This window comes from Pseudophryne corroboree, chromosome 5 (assembly GCF_028390025.1).
Source record: "Pseudophryne corroboree isolate aPseCor3 chromosome 5, aPseCor3.hap2, whole genome shotgun sequence".
Classification (NCBI taxonomy): domain Eukaryota; kingdom Metazoa; phylum Chordata; class Amphibia; order Anura; family Myobatrachidae; genus Pseudophryne; species Pseudophryne corroboree.
Genome location: NC_086448.1, coordinates 389,534,219 through 389,553,867, shown reverse-complemented (window position 1 = coordinate 389,553,867; position 19,649 = coordinate 389,534,219). Strand labels below are relative to the sequence as shown.

The following is a 19,649-nucleotide window of genomic DNA, read 5'->3' as shown; positions in this document are numbered from 1 at the left end:
TTTTTAACCGTACAGGCATTATAACAAGTATTGCTTATCAAATAAATCAGTGCAGACTGTGAAGTGGTTTTGTCATGTTACATTGTGATTAAGATGCACATTGAAGCGAAAAAGGCGCTTGGGGCAAGCTGAGTTGCACGGATCTGTCTCATCGAAAAAGGGATGTTTGATGCGACTGCTGCAATAGTGTATGAGTAAATATCTGACACTGGTCACTGTCAAAACAGTGAGTAGACATCCCGACTGCATCCCAGAGTAGAAGAAGATATCTTTAAAAATAGGATGCAATGTTGCTTAGCAACCATATAATATTTAAGATTTTTTTTTTTTCCTTTCAGATATCTGGTAAGTTTTATAGAATATATAATGTTTTGTGTTGAAGGTTCATATAGTATTTTTCTTCAGTTTTGCTTGAATATGGTTTACTTTAGTGTAGCTTCAAAAAACGTTAAAAATTCATAATTTGTTCTCTATTTTAGGCTGACAAATTTCAAATGTATGTGTCCTATTGCAAAAATAAACCTGACTCCACCCAGCTTATCTTGGACCAAGCAGGACCTTATTTTGATGTAAGTACTATTTAATGACTGTTCTACTCCTTTTCAGTGTCTGCTAGCAAAATGATTAATTTAACTAAAGAATATTGTCAATTTTTCTAGCATCCATAAAGGATATTGCGGAATGTAGTACGATGGATATAGACGGGTTCCAAAGGAGCCGGTGCACTTTAAATTTCTTCACTGGGTGTGCTGGCTCCTCCCCTCTATGCCCTCTCCCACAGGCAGCTTAGAAAAAAGTGCACTCAGGAGGGGATGCACATCTCTGAGCTCCAGTTTTATTCAATTGCTTTTTAATGTTTGTTGAGGGGGGGGGGGGGGGGGTGTCACCTTCTGTTGTTCAGCGGGGCACTGTGCCTTGGCTGTCACACCACACACCCCTAACACTGCCTGAAGGTGAAGTCTGTGATGAGTACAAACCGATGGCCCCGCTAGGGGGGACCCCCGGTTCAAAGTGCGGCTGAACCCCCGTGTGGACTGGCTGCCCGCTTGAACTAGCACTTGTGTTACGTTTTTTGAGCAAACGGGAGACTTTGCCAGTATTAATAATCACTGTATCTCCGGTGCCATTGGAGGGGGAGGAGCTACCTCAGAGCGGGACCAGCTGCGTTTTGACGCCTTCCTCTGCTTAATGAAACCACAGACAGCGCACACACAGCGCTTCCTGGCTTACAAGCCACGCTGGGACACTGGTACAGGGTGTAGCAAAGGTGGACAGCCGCTACTGTACACTATCTGGGACCTCTACAGGACAGACCTTTTTAGTGTTTACTGTGTTAGCTGTCAGCCTCACTGGGGCTGTACAACTAGGGATTTGCTGGTGTTCTTCTCTCTGTGCGTCTCTTCTCACATACAGTAAGCGCAGGCTTGAGATATATTACTGTTTGTGTGTTTGTTTTTGTGCTTACTGTGAAATATGGGTAAACACAAGCTGTGCAGTGTATGTCGCACTAGATTCTCTCCAGTATAATCTGATTCTGTTTCCTGTGAACAATGCATCCAATCTTCACAAATCAGTGAAGGGGCTGGAGGAGAGGGTCCAGAGCCTGCATATGGCTAGGGTCTCTGAAAAATATGGTGTCTGATATGTCATCCCTGCTCACTGCTAATGTACAGAAAACTTTGCTACTACAAAAGGCTGTTGCAGATTTAGCTGCTAGGCAGATGTTACACAGCCCCCCTCCTCTCATGCAGGACCACAAAAGCGTGGTTTGCCTGCTCTACTATCTGACACAGATGATGTACAGGAGGCAGGGGAGGACTTTGAATCCATTAGTGGGCATACCGATTCTGCTCAGGGTATTGAACCCCTAATTCTGGCTCTACGGGACTTGTTAAAGTTCCCTATAGAGGATGATGGGACGCTGCGTCACAGCAGTCATTTTTATTTACACCATTGGCCTGTAAAAATCCAGACAAAAAATTCCAAGCGTCCAAAAAAATTTTGCACACTGTCCCCTTTGCTCCTGAAGGTAGGAAATTTTGGGAGGAACCCCCGGGGGTTTATGTATCAGTCTCTCGACTGTCCGAAAAGGCGGTGATGCCTGCCCTGGGCTCCTTTACTATAAAGGATCCTGGGGATAGGAAAATGGAAGCTACACTTACAATGGCCATTCATTGCAGGGTTTGCTGGATGAGCCATGCCATTCATTCATGGGCTACTCAAATTCAAGAGGGCCTTTCCGGGGCTTTGCCCCTGGTCACTATGGTGACCCTCCTAAAGCACATTCAGGACACTACACGCATCCTCTGTGATTCCCTTAAGGAGATGGGGAACATTAATGCTAGGACCCCTGCCATGGCAGTGTCGGCACACCTGCCTTGTGGTTGCATCAGTGGATAGCGGACGCGGAATCCAAAAGCAGTGTTGAATCCCTCCCCTTTTCAGGGGAATTGGATATGTTCATTTCCAAAGTTATGGCTGGGAAATCCACGTTTCTCCCCCTGCCAGCGAGACGCTCCTACCCGGGGCTGTCTGTGCAGTCCTTTCGGTCTCACAGATTTCGATCTAAGGCCAGAGATGCCTCCAATGCGACTGGAGTCAAGAAAGCCTGCAAGCAACAGCTCTCAGGAACCGAGCACCAGTTCTGCTTCCACTAAGGCCTCAGCACGACTGTGCCTACCCACCCCGAGGGGACCTCGAGGTGGGAGCTCGACTGCATCACTGGGTCAGGGATCTCGTTTCTCAAGGCTACAAGTTGGAGTTCGACAGTGCTCCTCCCCAATGAATTTTCAAATTAAGCTTACCAGCTTTGGAGGATATGCAGGTCACATTGCTACAGGCCATCCGAAAGTTATTCCAGTCCCACGTCATTGTTCCATTACCAATACCACAATGAGGTAAGGGTTATTACTCGAACCTGTTTGTGGTTCCTAAACTGGATGGTTCGGTAAGACCCATTTTGAATCTAAATTCCTTGAATCCTTGCCTGTAGATGTTCAAGTTCAAAATGGAATCCTTGCGAGCAGTGACTGCGGGCCTGGATGAACAGGAATCCATGGTTTCCCTGGATATCAAGGACGCCTACGTCCATATTCCAATTTGACCACCTCATCAAGCGTACCTGAGGTTTGCCCTGCTGGACGATCACTACCAATTCCAGGCACTGCCCTTCAACCTGTCCACTGCTCCGAGTGTGTTCACAAAGGTGATGATGGAGATGATGTTCCAGCTCCGGGTCCAGGGAGTCAATATTGTCCCTTACCTGGACGATCTTCTGATCAAAGCAAGATCCAGGGAGCTTTTGTTGCTCCATATCGACTGCACTATCCAACTTCTGTCACGCCATGGGTGGATCCTCAACTTACAGAAGTCCCACATGGAGCCGTCTCAGCGGCTCCTTTTCCTGGGGATGTTGCTGGATGCGGTGGCCCAGAAGGTGTTCCTACCAGAAGACAAGGTGAGACCACTTCAGGACATGGTCCGGATGGACTCCGTCCTACTCGAGTGTCCATCCATCTTTGCATAAGATTGTTGGGAAAGATGGTCACCTCATATGAGGTGATCCAATACGGCAGGTTCCATTCCAGGACTTTTCAGCTGGACCTCCTGAACAAATGGTCCGGATCACATCTTCAGATGCACCGGATGATACGGCTTTCGCCTCAGACCAGGATTTGTCTTCGGCTGCAATATTCCAATCAAAAGGCCGGAGTTTCCGGATTCAGGATTGGATCCTCCTTACAACGGATGCGAGTCTGAGGATGGGGCACAGTCACCCAAGGGTCGCAGTTCCAGAGCCGGTGGTCAGCCCAAGAAGCCCTCCTTCCGATCAACATTCTGGAACTTTGGACAATCTGCAGAGCGTTTCAGGCCTCTCCTCTGCTCAAGGATCACGCAATCCAGGTACAGTCAGACAATGCCATGGCAGTGGTGTACATCCATCAACAAGGAGGAACAAAAAGCAGGCCCTGCTTGCCAAAGGTATCAAGAATACTGCTCTGGGTGGAAATAAATGCAAGATCAATGTTGGCTGTCTTCATTCCGGGTGTGGACAACTGGGAAGCGGACTTCCTCAGTCGTCACGACCTCCACTCGGGGGAGTGGGGTCTCCACCATCAGGTGTTCCAACAGATCATCCACCGGTGGGGCGGCCCAGTTATAGACATGATGGCTTCTCGACTCAACAAGACGCTTCATTGGTATTGCTCATGAACCAGGGACCCTCAGGAGAGGGCAGTGGATGCACTGACGTCGCCTTGGCCTTATCAGCTGGTCTATCTGTTTCCACCGATACTGTTGCCCCCAAGGGTGCTCAATGGCATCCGAAATCAAGGAGTCCAGGCAATTCTGATTGCCTCGAATTGGCCTCGGAAGGCGTGGTACGTGGATCTTCTGGACATGTCTGTCGAAGACCCGTGGCCTCTACATCTCAGAAGAGATATTCAACAAGGACCGGTCGTCTACCCGGACTTACGGCGACTTCGTTTGACGGCATGGAAGTTGAGCGGAACATCCTAGCTCACAAGGGCCTTTCAAATTGGGACTATTCCCACTCGTGGGCGTCCACGACACAAGGAGCTTGTTGGGCTCGCATCCCTAACCATCCCTCACCCGCCAGCATTCTGCTGTCGGGAGTATGCTGACTAGTGGTCTCCTGACCGCCGATCATGCATACCACACCCTTTCAGGCTAATATTTGTGTGTGAAAAAGTTTGCGGCATAACTAAAAACCGCATACACTGATGTTTTAGACAACTATTTTCACACAAGAGTCTCTCAGTTTAAAAGAAATAGATTTACTGACACTTAGATGTAAATAAACTTTACCTGTGTATTCCGTTCATGAGAAGTCAAGATGAGCAAACAAAAACAGTTCCATATGGCCCTCCTTTACGTAAAATGGTATTGGGCCTATAAATTGATGAGCAACTTCCATTCTGTGTCTCACTATGCCCCAATACTCATCTGTAATAAAGATATTTTGCATTAAAAAGATCCTTTTGAGAGAGAGAAATCCAGACTAATTTAATAACGTTATATGGTAAAACATCAAGATTCAGACCACTATAATGGCTAATGAATATGATGTAAAAAAATTTGCAAAAAAATGCATGGTGGATCAATAGGCATTGATAATTTGAGTGCAGTTTATCTCTACGACTTTCAAAGCCCTCAACATTTAAAGCCATTTAGGTCCCCATTATGCCTACAAGCAAAATCTTCACCTAAACTGACACAATGCTTTCATCTTTTTTCTGTCATTTTCTCCTTTGTGCTTATATTTGTATGTAATCAGGTTAACTTTTATATTCCTATTTCTAGCCTCCTAAATAAATTTTATTCTGCTTATATTTATGCGTGTTTCTCAAATTTATTTTAAAATCCCTAATCTGAAATCGAAAATACTCTAATTAGTTTCTGATGTATTGTTATTAGCTATTAAATCTGTATATTTTTTAAGGTTCCTGTTCATATATAGAGGGGTGAGGTATGTGGAACACGATCTAGTCAGTTGTTTATAGTGGCCATACTCCTGCTAATTCCTTCAGGCGGCCGAATCTCTGTTAGATTTGACTACACATGTACACTAAATAACTGTATCTGATAGAGCCGCTTTAAAGCAGTTACAAATAACCATTAATTCTGCCATTGATGACCACGCGCCCTGTTGGACTATATATTCCGAGTCCGCTAGGTAATTCAACTACCTTTTATTTCCGATGTTGATTAATATCTGATTGATACCAGTTTTGGTGTTTGTTTTTTGCTTGTTTTTTTGTCATTCACATGTACTATAAAGTTCACCTAATTACTTTTAAAGTGCCCTATTTTTCCAGCAGAGTTCTTTTGCAGTCATTGTTAATTTCCAATGCGCCCAGCTGATAGTTTTTCTAATTTGTGTATTTTTCTCTTAATTGAACATGATCGAATACTACTTTTATCTCGCTGTATAATTTTACAGGAAATTCAACACCGTCATGAATTGGCAAACTCTATTTCTTCTTACCTTATTAAACCTGTACAGCGGATAACAAAATACCAGCTTCTCCTGAAGGTATGTTTGTTCCAATAAAGGGTGTATTCAATTAGATGAGAATAAACATCGGAAGTTTAAAACTGGAGTTTTTCACAATGTTTCCTGATGTTTATCCTGTATATATATTTTTTCAGTCCATCAAATTTGGCGACCACAAAAAAATACACTCGCTCCCGAAAATACACAGGTTCAGTGAAACCTGTGTGTTTTGGGGAGAAACAGCCATATTATCAGGGATTTGTTTCTCTTGCAGGCAGCAGATACATAGGGGGTAATTCAGAGTTGATCGCAGCAGCAAATTTGTTAGCAGTTGGGCAAAACCATGTGCACTGCAGGGGGGGCAGATATAACATGTTCAGAGAGTGTTAGATTTGGGTGGGGTGTGTCCAAACTGAAATCTAAACTGCAGTGTAAAAATAAAGCAGCAAGTATTTACCCTGCACAGAAACAAAATAAACCACCCAAATTCTCTGCAAATGTTATATCTGCCACACCTGCAGTGCACATGGTTTTGCTCAACTGCTAACAAATTTGCTGCTGTGATCAACTTTGAATTTCCCCCATAATCCCTGAAAACCCACATCTATTGGGAATAATTGAATGGGTGGGGGAGGAGGGGGCAGGGGTAATCATTTAGCCATGAGAAAACATAGTGACTAATTGAATTCCCCAAAAAATGTAAATGCACTTTGAAGCATTTGTTAGAATACTCCTATTAAACAGTTTAATTGAGAAAAAAATTCAGTGTCATTATTTGTCTGTAGAATTGATTACAAACAATTTTTTATGTGAATGTCCCTTTAACATAGAAGTTAACAATTCCAGGATTTTCTATATTTACAATATAGAAATGTTAGGGGATAGCTAAAGAAAAAAAAACCTATTATATCATCATCTACCTTACATCTACACTAGTTGGTTTATAAAATATGTCCTATAGATTGCTGGGGTGATTAAATACTTGTGTTTTCTGCATGTGAGATAATCTTGGTCTTGTAAAACAAATATAATCTTTGCCACCGCACCTGAAGTATCAGATCTCTTCATAATACTGTATAAGAAAAAGTGCAAGAAATAGTTTTAAAAGAACAAAAAATAATAATTTTATATATAACAAATAAATGAAGTAAAGTATTGTTTTTTTTCTCTTGCATCCTAGGGGTTACTGGGGTCCACATTAGTACCATGGGTATAGACGGGTCCACTTGGAGCCTTGGGCACTTTAAGAAATCAATAGTGTGCACTGGCTCCTCCCTCTATGCCCCTTCTACCAGACTCGATTTAGAAAATGTGCCCGGAGGAGCCGGTCATGCTTTGGACAGCTTTTGAAGAGTTTTCTCCATTTATTTTTCCTGTTTGTTTTTTTCAGACAGTGCTGTTTGGCAACAGCCTGTCTGCTTTGTGGGACTTACGGGGGAGAATGGTCCAACTTCCTGGAGAGTTAATGGTCCCGTTTCTCTGCTGACAGGACACAGAGCTCCTGAGGGAGCCATTCGCAATCCACTATACGGCGCAGCGTGCCCTCCCGCAGCACGCCGCCACCCTCTAACTGAGCCAGAAGACAGAAGAGTGGTGAGTACAGCACTGGCGTCCCAATTGGCTTTTCCGGCTGTAATGGCGGCACAAGTGTAGGAGCGCAGCTCTGTGTACAGGCTGCGCTCCAGGGGGCTCACAGGACATGCAGTGTTGTGTGTCACTCTGATGAGGGGCACTCTGAGCCACCGTTGATACCCACACTGTCTAACACATCATATCAGGGTTTTTTAACCCTTTGTTATACAATTTATACCTAAGGCCAGTATAATAAAAGTGTGGGAAGCTACGTGCCATTAAGGGGGCGGGGCTTCACGTTGAGCGGATCCAGCAGCTCACCAGCGCCATTTTCCCTCTGCAGCTGAGACTTACAGGATCTACAGGGAAATGCAGCTCCTTCACAAGGACTCCACATCTCAGCGGTACCAAGGGGTCTTAGTGTGGGGGAGAGCAGTGTTAGGATGTTAAGCCCTATTAAGGTGCTTAGTTCTTGTGACCCAGCTGAGTTTTGCTTATGCTTAAAGGCGCTATGTGCCTGGCTCAGCCTTCTGAGTCTCTCTGAGGACTTTGTATATTAAACTCTGTTTCACCTTGTGTGTGTGCGTGCCCCTTCTCAACCATGTCCATTGACTGCGTTTCATGCACAGCAGAGTGTCTTTCCTCTCCTGGGGACTCACTACCCTGTTCTCAGAATAGTGCTCATTCTCAGGCCAGTGGGGCAGGACCCCCATGGTTAGCTTCCATTAAAGGGATATCTAATATTTCTACAAAAATATCTAATAATGAAAATGAGACACAATTCTTAAGACAGTCTCTGGATTAGCTGATTAATAGAGATTTGGTTCCCAACCCTGTGTCTCAAACACTCGCCATTTGGCCACAAAAGCGTACTGTGGCCCAGATCATGCAGGATGATACTAATCTGGATACATCAGATCGGGAGGAGGGTGAAGTGAATGCGAGTGGCAGGGATGCTGCCCTCTCACAGGGAATACAGGCCCTCATAGAGACCATCAGAAATGTCCTGCACATTCCTGACAAGGCTGCGGAGGTGGAAGAGGAATCTTATTTTAATACAAAAAAGAAATCCTCGGCTACTTTTCCTGCATCAAAAGAATTGAATGCCCTGTTTGAAGAGACTTGGGTAAACCCTGACAAAAAATTTCAGATCCCTAAAAAGTTAATTTATTCCTTTCCTTTTCCTCTGAAAGATAGAAATGTGAAAAGCCGCCGATTGTGGATGCATTGGTGTCAAGGTCGTCGCGTAAGATAGTCTTACCTGTTCCGGGGGCAGCGTCCTTAAAGGACACAGCTGACCGCAAGATTGAGACCACTCTCAAATCTTTATACACTGCGGCTGGGGTGGCTCAAAGACCCACTATTGGTTGTGCATGGATCATTAGGACCATTGCTAAGTGGTCAGGTAACCTAATTGATGGCTTAGATTCCCTACCGGGGTGAGATTATTTTACTCCTACAGCATACTCGGGATTCTGCTAACTTTATGGTGGAGGCCTTAAAGGAAATTGGTTTGCTCAAGGCACGCACCATTGTCATGGCAGTGTCCGCACGCAGAGGCTTGTGGCTACGCCAGTGGACTGCGGATGCGGATTCCAGGAAAGGCGTGGAAAGCCTACCGTTCACGGGTGAGGCTTTTTTTGGAGATAAACTGGATACATGGATATCCAAAGCTACGGTGGGTAAGTCTACATGCCTTCCTTCCACAGCAACCCCAGCTAGGAAAACCTACTCTGCTCCGACTGCAGACAGCAAAATTTAAGGAAAATCCAAGGGTTCTTCTACAACCTTCAGAGGTGGTAAAAGTAAACGCAGAAAACCTGCTGCTGCAGGTTCTCAGGAACAGATCTACTTCCTCAAAGCCTTCAGCATGACGGTGGACCACACTGCCTGCAAGACAGGCAGGTGGGATCCCGGTTACGTTATTTCAGTTGCATATGGGCGACATCATGCCAAGATCCCTTGGTCAAAGATCTTATCGCACAGGGATACAGACTGGAGTTTCAGGAACTCCCACCTCCCAGATACTTCAAATCTGGCTTACCAGCTTCTCCAGAAGCAGGTTTGACTTTGCAGGCAGCAATTCAAAAACTGGTACAGATTCAGGTCATTGTTCCAGTTCCACTACACCTATGAAACAAGGGTTATTATTCCAACCTGTTTGTAGTACCGAAACCGGATGGTTTGGTAAGGCCCACTTTAAACTTCAAGTCACTGAACCCGTACTTACAGGTGTTCAGATTCAAGATGGAGTCTCTGAGAGCGGTGATCTCGGGTCTGGAGGAGGGGGAATTCCTGGTGTCTCTCGACATCAAGTATGCGTACCTTCACATTCCAATTTGGCCGCCTTATTAGACATATCTAAGGTTTGCACTGCAGGACTGTCACTACCAGTTTCAGGCCCTGCCATTTGGCCTCTCCACGGCACCGAGAGTTTTCACTAAGGTGATGGCAGAGATGATGTTTCTCCTCCGCAAACAGGGAGTGAACATCATACCGTTCCTAGACAACCTGCTGATAAAAGTACCTTCCAGGGAGATGTTTGTGGACAGCATTGCCCTTTCAACCAGACTTCTCCAGGATCATGGATGGATTCTGGACCTGCCAAAATCCTACCTGGACCCAACACGGAGGCTTCTATTCCTAGGAGTGATCTTGGATGCGGAGGAACAAAAGGTGTTCCTTCCGTTAGAAAAGGCATTGGTAATCCAGTCGATGGTGCGGGATATCCTAAAACCAACCCGGATATCGGTGCATTCACCTTCTGGGGAAGATGGTAGCCTCTTACGAGGCTCTGCAGTACGGAAGGTTTCATGCCATGCTATTCCATTCCAGCTGAATCTGTTGGACAAATGGTCCAGATCGCATCTTCACATGCACCAGAGGATACATCTGTCACCAAAAGCCAGGATTTTTCTTCTGTGGTGGTTCCAGACTTCTCACCTGACTGAGGGTCGACGGTTCGGGATTAAAAATTGGATTCTGCTAACCATGGATGCAAGCCTGAGAGGTTGGGGAGCAGTCACCCAAGGAGAACAGTTCCAAGGGAAATGGTCAAGTCAGGAAGCCATTCTTCCAATCAACATTCTGGAACTAAGGGCCATCTACAACGCCCTTATACACTCATCGCATCTTCTTCAAATTCAGGCCATTCGGGTTCAGTCGGACAATGTGACGGCAGTGACATACATAAACCGACAGGGCGGAACGAAGAGCAGAGCTGCAATGTCAGAGGTAACAAGAATTCTCCTCTGGGCAGAAAGACGCGCAGTGGCACTGTCTGCAATCTTAATTCCGGGAGTAGACAACTGGGAAGCGGGTTTCCTCAGCAGACACGACCTCCACCCAGGAGAGTGGGGCCTTCACCTGCAGGTGTTCGAGTCCTTGACAAATGAGACCTGATGGCCTCTCGTCTCAACAAGAAGCTAATGTGCTATTGATCCAGGTCGAGGGACCCACAAGCAGTGGTGGTGGAAGCTCTGGTGACTCCGTTGTTTTACCAGATGGTTTACGTGTTCCCACCTCTTCCACTGATCCCAAGAATTCTCAAAAGAATAAAAAGGGAAACAGTTCAAGCAATTCTCATTGCTCCAGATTGGCCGAGAAGGGCCTGGTACGCGGATCTACTGGAGTTGCTCTTGGAGGACCCGTGGCCTCTGCCTCTTCGAGAGGATCTTCTGCAACAGGGGGCGTTCGTCTATCAAGACTTAGCGCAGCTACGTTTGACGGCAAGGAAGTTGAGCGTCAGATTTTAGCCCGGAAAGGCATTCCAAACAGGTTATTCCAACCCTGATCCAATCTAGGAAAGGGATAACGTCTACACATTACCACCGTATTTGATAAAAATAAGTCTCGTGTGAAAACAGGAAATTTCCTGCAGTGGAATTTCAACTGGGACATTTTCTCCTTTTTCTAGTCAGGTGTGGATGTGGGCCTACGTTTGGGCTCCTTGAAAGTCCAGATTTCGGCCTCGTCAATTTTCTTCCAGAAACAATTGGCTTACCTCCCTGAGGTTCAGACATTCTTGAAAGGTGTTCTGCACATCCAACCGCCCTTTGTGCCTCCCACGGCACCTTGGATTCTTGATGTGGTGTTGCAGTTTCTGCAATCGGACTGGTTTGGACCTTTACAGGAGGTTGACGTAAAAGTTTCTTACGTGGAAGACCGTTACCCTGCTGGCCTTAGCTTCAGCAAGGCGTGTGTCGGAACTGGGGGCGTTGTCTCACAAAAGCCCATATTTGATTTTTCATGAAGATAGAGCTGAACTCCGATCTCGTCATCAATTTCTTCCTAAGGTGATGTCTGCATTTCATATCAACCAACCTATTGTGGTTCCGGTGCGTACTGACACCTCTGCTACCTCAAAGTTCTTGGATGTTGTAAGGGCTTTGAGGATCTATGTGAAGCGGACAGTTTGTCACAGAAAATCAGACTCGCTGTTTGTTCTCTCTGATCCCAAGAAAATTGTGTTTACTGCTTTAAAGCAGTCTATTGCTCGCTGGATCAGGCTTACTATCCAGCAGGCTTATTCTACGGCAGGATTGCCGGTTCCTAAAGTACAGGCCTACTCTACTAGGTCGATGTGTTCTTCCTGGGTGGCTGCCCGGGGTGTCTATGCTTTACAGCTCTACCGAGCAGCTACTTGGTCGGGTTCAAACACGTTTGCTAAGTTCTACAAGTTCGATACTTTGGCCTCTGAGGACCTTCAGTTTGGTCAATCAGTTCTGCAGGAACCTCAGCACTCTCCCACCTGGTTTCGGAGCTTTGGTACATCCCCATGGTACTAATATGGACCCCAGTATCCTCTAGGACGTAAGAGAAAATTGGATTTTAATTACCTACCGGTAAATCCTTTTCTCGTAGTCCGTAGAGGATACTGGGCGCCTGCCCAGTGCTTCTTGTTAACTGCATTGTTACTTCGTTAAGTAATGTTGCTGGTTCAGCTGTTGCTGTTCAAGTTTGGTTAGCATGGCTTTCCTCTTGTTTTGTGTGTGCTGGTTCGAATCTCACCACTGTTCTTTTAAATCCTTACTCAGGATATGTCCGTCTCCTCGGGCACCGTTTCTAAACTGAGTCTGGTAGGAGGGGCATAGAGGGAGGAGCCAGTGCACACTATTGATTTATTAAAGTGCCCAAAGCTCCTAGTGGACCCGTCTATACCCATGGTACTAATGTGGACCTCAGTATGCTCTACGGAGTACGAGAAAAGTATTTACCGGTAGGTAATTCAAATCCTATTTCTCTAACGTCCTAAGTGGATGCTGGGGACTCCGTCAGGACCATGGGGAATAGCGGCTCCGCAGGAGACAGGACACAAAAATAAAGCTTTAGGATTAGGTGGTGTGTACTGGCTCCTCCCCCTATGACCCTCCTCCAAGCCTCAGTTAGGTTTTTGTGCCCGTCCGAGCAGGGTGCAATCTAGGTGGCTCTCCTAAAGAGCTGCTTAGAAAAAGTTTTTTTAGGTTTTTTATTTTCAGTGAGTCCTGCTGGCAACAGGCTCACTGCATCGAGGGACTTAGGGGAGAGAATTTAAACTCACTTGCGTGCAGGATGGATTGGATTCTTAGGCTACTGGACACCATTAGCTCCAGAGGGAGTCGGAACACAGGTCTCACCCTGGGGTTCGTCCCGGAGCCGCGCCGCCGACCCCCCTTACAGATGCTGAAGATTGAAGGTCCGGAAACAGGCGGCAGAAGGCTCTTCAGTCTTCATGAAGGTAGCGCACAGCACTGCAGCTGTGCGCCATTGTTGTCACACACTTCACACCAAGCGGTCACGGAGGGTGCAGGGCGCTGCTGGGGGCGCCCTGGGCAGCAATATTTAATACCTTTATGGCAAAAGAATACATCACATATAGCCATTGAGGCTATATGTATGTATTTAACCCATGCCAGATATCTAAAACTCCGGGAGAAAAGCCCGCCGAAATAGGGGGCGGGGCTTATTCTCCTCAGCACACAGCGCCATTTTCCTGCTCAGCTCCGCTGTGAGGAAGGCTCCCAGGACTCTCCCCTGCACTGCACTACAGAAACAGGGTAAAACAGAGAGGGGGGGCATTTTTTGGCGATATTTTGATATATTTAAGCTGCTATAAGGAACAACACTTATATAAGGTTGTTCCCATATATATTATAGCGCTTGGGTGTGTGCTGGCAAACTCTCCCTCTGTCTCCCCAAAGGGCTAGTGGGGTCCTGTCTTCGATAAGAGCATTCCCTGTGTGTCTGCTGTGTGTCGGTATGTGTGTGTCGACATGTATGAGGACGATGTTGGTGTGGAGGCAGAGCAATTGCCGATAATGGTGATGTCACCCCCCAGGGAGTCGACACCGGAATGGATGGCTTTGTTTATGGAATTACGTGATAATGTCAGCACATTACAAAAATCAGTTGACGACATGAGACGGCCGGCAAACCAGTTAGTACCTGCCCAGGCGTCTCAGACACCGTCAGGGGCTGTAAAGCGCCCTTTACCTCAGTCGGTCGACACAGACCCAGACACAGACACTGAATCTAGTGTCGACGGTGATGAAACAAACGTATTTTCAAGTAGGGCCACACGTTATATGATCACGGCAATGAAGGAGGCTTTGCATATCTCTGATTCTGCAAGTACCACAAAAAGGGGTATTATGTGGGGGGTGAAAAAACTCCTGAATCAGAGGAATTAAATGATGTATGTGATGAAGCGTGGGTTAACCCAGATAGAAAAGTGCTAATTTCAAAAAAGTTATTAGCATTATACCCTTTCCCGCCAGAGGTTAGGGCGCGCTGGGAAACACCCCCTAGGGTGGATAAGGCGCTCACACGCTTATCAAAACAAGTGGCGTTACCGTCTCCTGATACGGCCGCCCTCAGGGATCCAGCTGATATGAGACTGGAAACTACCCTAAAAAGTATATACACACATACTGGTGTTATACTGCGACCAGCCATCGCCTCAGCCTGGATGTGCAGTGCTGGGGTCGTCTGGTTGGATTCCCTGACTGAAAATATTGATACCCTGGATAGGGACAGTATTTTATTGACTATAGAGCAATTAAAGGATGCTTTCCTTTATATGCGAGATGCTCAGAGAGATATTTGCACTCTGGCATCGAGAGTAAATGCGATGTCCATATCTGCCAGAAGGAGTTTATGGACGCGACAGTGGTCAGGTGATGCGGATTCCAAACGACATATGGAAGTATTGCCGTATAAAGGGGAGGAATTATTTGGCGTCGGTCTATCGGATCTGGTGGCCACGGCAACTGCCGGAAAATCCACCTTTTTACCTCAGACCCCCTCCCAACAGAAAAAGACACCGTCTTTTCAGCCGCAGTCCTTTCGGTCCTATAAGAACAAGCGGACAAAAGGACAGTCATATCTGCCTCGGGGCAGAGGAAGGGGTAAGAGAGGGCAGCAAGCAGCCCCTGCCCAGGAACAGAAGCCCTCTCAGGGTTCTGCAAAGCCCTCAGCATGACGCTGGGGCCTTACAAGCGGACTCAGGAGCGGTGGGGGGTCGACTCAAGAATTTCAGCGCACAGTGGGCTTGCTCACAGGTGGACCCCTGGATCCTGCAGGTAGTATCTCAGGGTTACAGGTTGGAATTCGAGAAGTCTCCCCCTCGCAGGTTCCTAAAGTCTGCTTTGCCAACGTCTCCCTCAGACAGGGCGACGGTATTGGAAGCCATTCACAAGCTGTTTTCTCAGCAGGTGATAGTCAAGGTACCCCTCCTACAACAGGGAAAGGGGTATTACTCCACGCTATTTGTGGTACCGAAGCCGGACGGCTCGGTAAGACCTATTCTAAATCTGAAATCTTTGAACCTGTACATACAAAAATTCAAGTTCAAGATGGAGTCACTCAGAGCAGTGATAGCGAATCTGGAAGAAGGGGACTTTATGGTGTCCCTGGACATAAAGGATGCTTACCTGCATGTCCCAATTTGCCCTTCACATCAAGGGTACCTCAGGTTCGTGGTGCAAAACTGTCATTATCAGTTTCAGACGCTGCCGTTTGGATTGTCCACGGCACCTCGGGTCTTTACCAAGGTAATGGCCGAAATGATGATTCTTCTGCGAAGAAGAGGCGTATTAATTATCCCTTACTTGGACGATCTCCTGATAAGGGCAAGGTCCAGAGAACAGCTGGAGGACGGAGTAGCACTAACCCAACTAGTGCTGCAACAACACGGGTGGATTCTGAATTTTCCAAAATCTCAGTTGACCCCGACGACACGTCTGCTGTTCCTGGGAATGATTCTGGACACGGTTCAGAAAAAGGTGTTTCTTCCGGAGGAGAAAGCCAGGGAGTTATCCGAACTTGTCAGGAACCTCCTAAAACCAGGGAAAGTGTCTGTGCATCAATGCACAAGAGTCCTGGGAAAGATGGTGGCTTCTTACGAAGCGATTCCATTCGGCAGATTCCACGCACGAACTTTTCAGTGGGATCTGCTGGACAAATGGTCCGGATCACATCTGCAGATGCATCAGCGGATAACCTTATCGCCACGGACAAGGGTGTCTCTTCTGTGGTGGTTGCAGAGTGCTCATCTGTTAGAGGGCCGCAGATTCGGCATACAGGACTGGGTCCTGGTGACCACGGATGCCAGTCTGAGAGGCTGGGGAGCGGTCACACAGGGAAGAAACTTCCAGGGAGTATGGTCAAGCCTGGAGATGTCTCTTCACATAAATATACTGGAGCTAAGAGCGATTTACAATGCTCTAAGTCTGGCAAAACCCCTGCTTCAGGGTCAGCCGGTGTTGATCCAGTCGGACAACATCACGGCAGTCGCCCACGTAAACAGACAGGGCGGCACAAGAAGCAGGACAGCAATGGCAGAAGCTGCAAGGAGTCTTCGCTGGGCGGAAGATCATGTGATAGCACTGTCAGCAGTATTCATTCCGGGAGTGGACAACTGGGAAGCAGACTTCCTCAGCAGACACGATCTACACCCGGGAGAGTGGGGACTTCATCCAGAAGTCTTCCACATGATTGTGAACCGTTGGGAAAAACCAATGGTGGATATGATGGCGTCCCGCCTCAACAAAAAACTGGACAGGTATTGCGCCAGAGACCCTCAGGCAATAGCTGTGGACGCTCTGGTAACACCGTGGGTGTTCCAGTCAGTGTATGTGTTCCCTCCTCTGCCTCTCATACCAAAAGTACTGAGAATTATACGGCAAAAGGGAGTAAGAACGATACTAGTGGCTCCGGATTGGCCAAGAAGAACTTGGTACCCGGAACTACAAGAGATGCTCACGGAGGATCCGTGGCCTCTACCTCTAAGACGGGACCTGCTTCAGCAGGGACCGTGTCTATTCCAAGACTTACCGCGGCTGCGTTTGACGGCATGGCGGTTGAACGCCGAATTCTAAGGGAAAAAGGCATTCCGGAAGAGGTCATTCCTACACTGGTAAAAGCCAGGAAGGAGGTGACTGCACAACATTATCACCGCATTTGGAGAAAATATGTTGCGTGGTGTGAGGCCAGGAAGGCCCCCACGGAGGAGTTTCAACCGGGTCGATTCCTACATTTCCTGCAAACAGGATTGTCTATGGGCCTCAAATTGGGGTCCATTAAGGTTCAAATTTCGGCCCTGTCGATTTTCTTCCAGAAAGAATTGGCTTCAGTTCCTGAAGTCCAGACTTTTGTAAAAGGAGTACTACATATACAGCCCCCGGTTGTGCCCCCAGTGGCACCGTGGGATCTTAATGTAGTCTTGGATTTTCTCAAATCCCATTGGTTTGAGCCGCTCAAATCGGTGGAGTTGAAGTATCTTACATGGAAAGTAACCATGCTACTGGCCCTGGCTTCAGCCAGGAGAGTATCAGAATTGGCGGCTTTATCATATAAGAGCCCATATCTGATTTTCCATACGGACAGGGCAGAACTGCGGACACGTCCTCATTTTCTGCCTAAGGTGGTGTCAGCGTTTCACCTGAACCAGCCTATTGTGGTGCCTGCGGCTACTAACGATTTGGAGGATTCCAAGTTGTTGGACGTGGTCCGGGCATTGAAAATATATATTTCAAGAACGGCGGGAGTCAGAAAGTCTGACTCACTGTTTATATTGTATGCACCCAACAAGATGGGTGCTCCTGCGTCTAAGCAGACGATTGCTCGTTGGATTTGTAGCACAATTCAACTTGCACATTCTGTGGCAGGCTTGCCACAACCTAAATATGTCAAGGCCCATTCCACAAGGAAAGTGGGCTCATCCTGGGCGGCTGCCCGGGGGGTCTCGGCATTACAACTCTGCCGAGCTGCTACTTGGTCAGGGGCAAACACGTTTGCAAAATTCTACAAATTTGATACCCTGGCTGAGGAGGACCTTGAGTTCTCTCATTCGGTGCTGCAGAGTCATCCGCACTCTCCCGCCCGTTTGGGAGCTTTGGTATAATCCCCATGGTCCTGACGGAGTCCCCAGCATCCACTTAGGACGTTAGAGAAAATAAGAATTTACTTACCGATAATTCTATTTCTCGTAGTCCGTAGTGGATGCTGGGCGCCCATCCCAAGTGCGGATTGTCTGCAATACTTGTACATAGTTATTGTTACAAACAAATTCGGGTTGTTATTGTTGTGAGCCGTCTGTTCAGAGGCTCCTACGTTTGTCATACTGTTAACTGGGTTCAGATCACAAGTTATACGGTGTGATTGGTGTGGCTGGTATGAGTCTTACCCGGGATTCAATATCCTTCCTTATTGTGTACGCTCGTCCGGGCACAGTATCCTAACTGAGGCTTGGAGGAGGGTCATAGGGGGAGGAGCCAGTACACACCACCTAATCCTAAAGCTTTATTTTTGTGCCCTGTCTCCTGCGGAGCCGCTATTCCCCATGGTCCTGACGGAGTCCCCAGCATCCACTACGGACTACGAGAAATAGAATTATCGGTAAGTAAATTCTTATTTTTTTTTCTTTAGCCATAACATTGCAATACATACTGTAACATATATATGCAATAAAGCATATATCTGTTATACCTGCAAGCAATAGAAGTTGCAGAATGATTCCCCCCATCTATTTATTTCTCATATAATATATTATTCAAATATTTGTTTCTCTTTTTCTTCCAATCTGGGGGACACTGGACCATGGGTTGCTTGAGGAAACCGTAGGAGTTGGCACCTAATAGACTTATATACCCTTAAGAGAGTAGCTCTTCCTCTCTGCAAACCCTGGTTCTCAGTGTACAGGGTGAGTCAAAAGTCGCATTACACACTTTTGTTTCCAAAACTGTGCAGGAAATGGGAAAACCGACTTAGATTCAAGCTGGCCGATTTCAAGATGGCGCCCATGTTCGGTACATACCCTACAAGATATCCCACCTCACCCATACCTTACTGGAGTATTCAGTTTTCCCATTTCCTGCACAGTTTTTGAAACAAGGGCGTACTGCGACTTTTGAATCACCCTGTATTTTAGGTGCCCGTGGACACAGCTTTATAACTTTTTAGAGTGTTTTCTGGTTTAATCTTTTAGATGCCTTACTGTTTCGACTCACCAAGATTTAGTGTGATATTCTCTCCTTTGCTTGAAGAGCTGAAGTTTCAAAACCTCAGATTTAAGGACCAGTAACGTGGGGCTTTCCTTTTCAGGAAAGCCCCACGTATGAACAAGTGTATTCTCCACAGAAGGCCCAGTAGTAACAAGCTGTTGGGTTCAAGTGCCCTGAAGTTTGGCCATTTATTTACATGGTTCTACTCTTCATGCTGTCGCTGTTCTGGTGAAGGAAGGGTAACCCTGGCCAGGGTTTGAATTTGAGTTGCAAGGGTATTGTCTACCTTTGACTTTTCACAGTGATCCTGAGATGTTTACTCAAGGCTTATAGCATCTATCCTAGTACTCAGAATGGGGCCAGCCCTGGCATTGGGGCTTCCCCGGACATGCAGGGCTGTTTCTCATAGTGCCCTGTCTTACAGCGTTCTGTTTTGAGCTGTGTCTACATCCTTGGGATCTGGTCCAGGATGTTTGATTTTATCTTCTTTGTGGTTAGATCCTTCCCCCAAACTTAGGTAGGATACCTACAGTAAGTTTTTATTGCTGAACCTTGGTTTTAGAGTTTACTTGCTTTGTTGT

At 46.7% G+C, this 19,649-nt stretch overlaps 1 protein-coding gene across 2 annotated transcripts in view; it reads left to right on the top strand.

The window, feature by feature from the left end:
* TRIO (trio Rho guanine nucleotide exchange factor) overlaps positions 1 to 19,649 on the top strand; it is a 1,426,902-nt gene that overhangs the window by 868,802 nt on the left and 538,451 nt on the right. For both annotated transcript variants that reach the window (XM_063922713.1, XM_063922714.1), the window contains exons 27-28: positions 480 to 569; positions 5,963 to 6,055. In XM_063922713.1, coding sequence (XP_063778783.1) covers positions 480 to 569; positions 5,963 to 6,055 — 183 coding nt within the window. The remainder of the gene's footprint in view (positions 1 to 479; positions 570 to 5,962; positions 6,056 to 19,649) is intronic.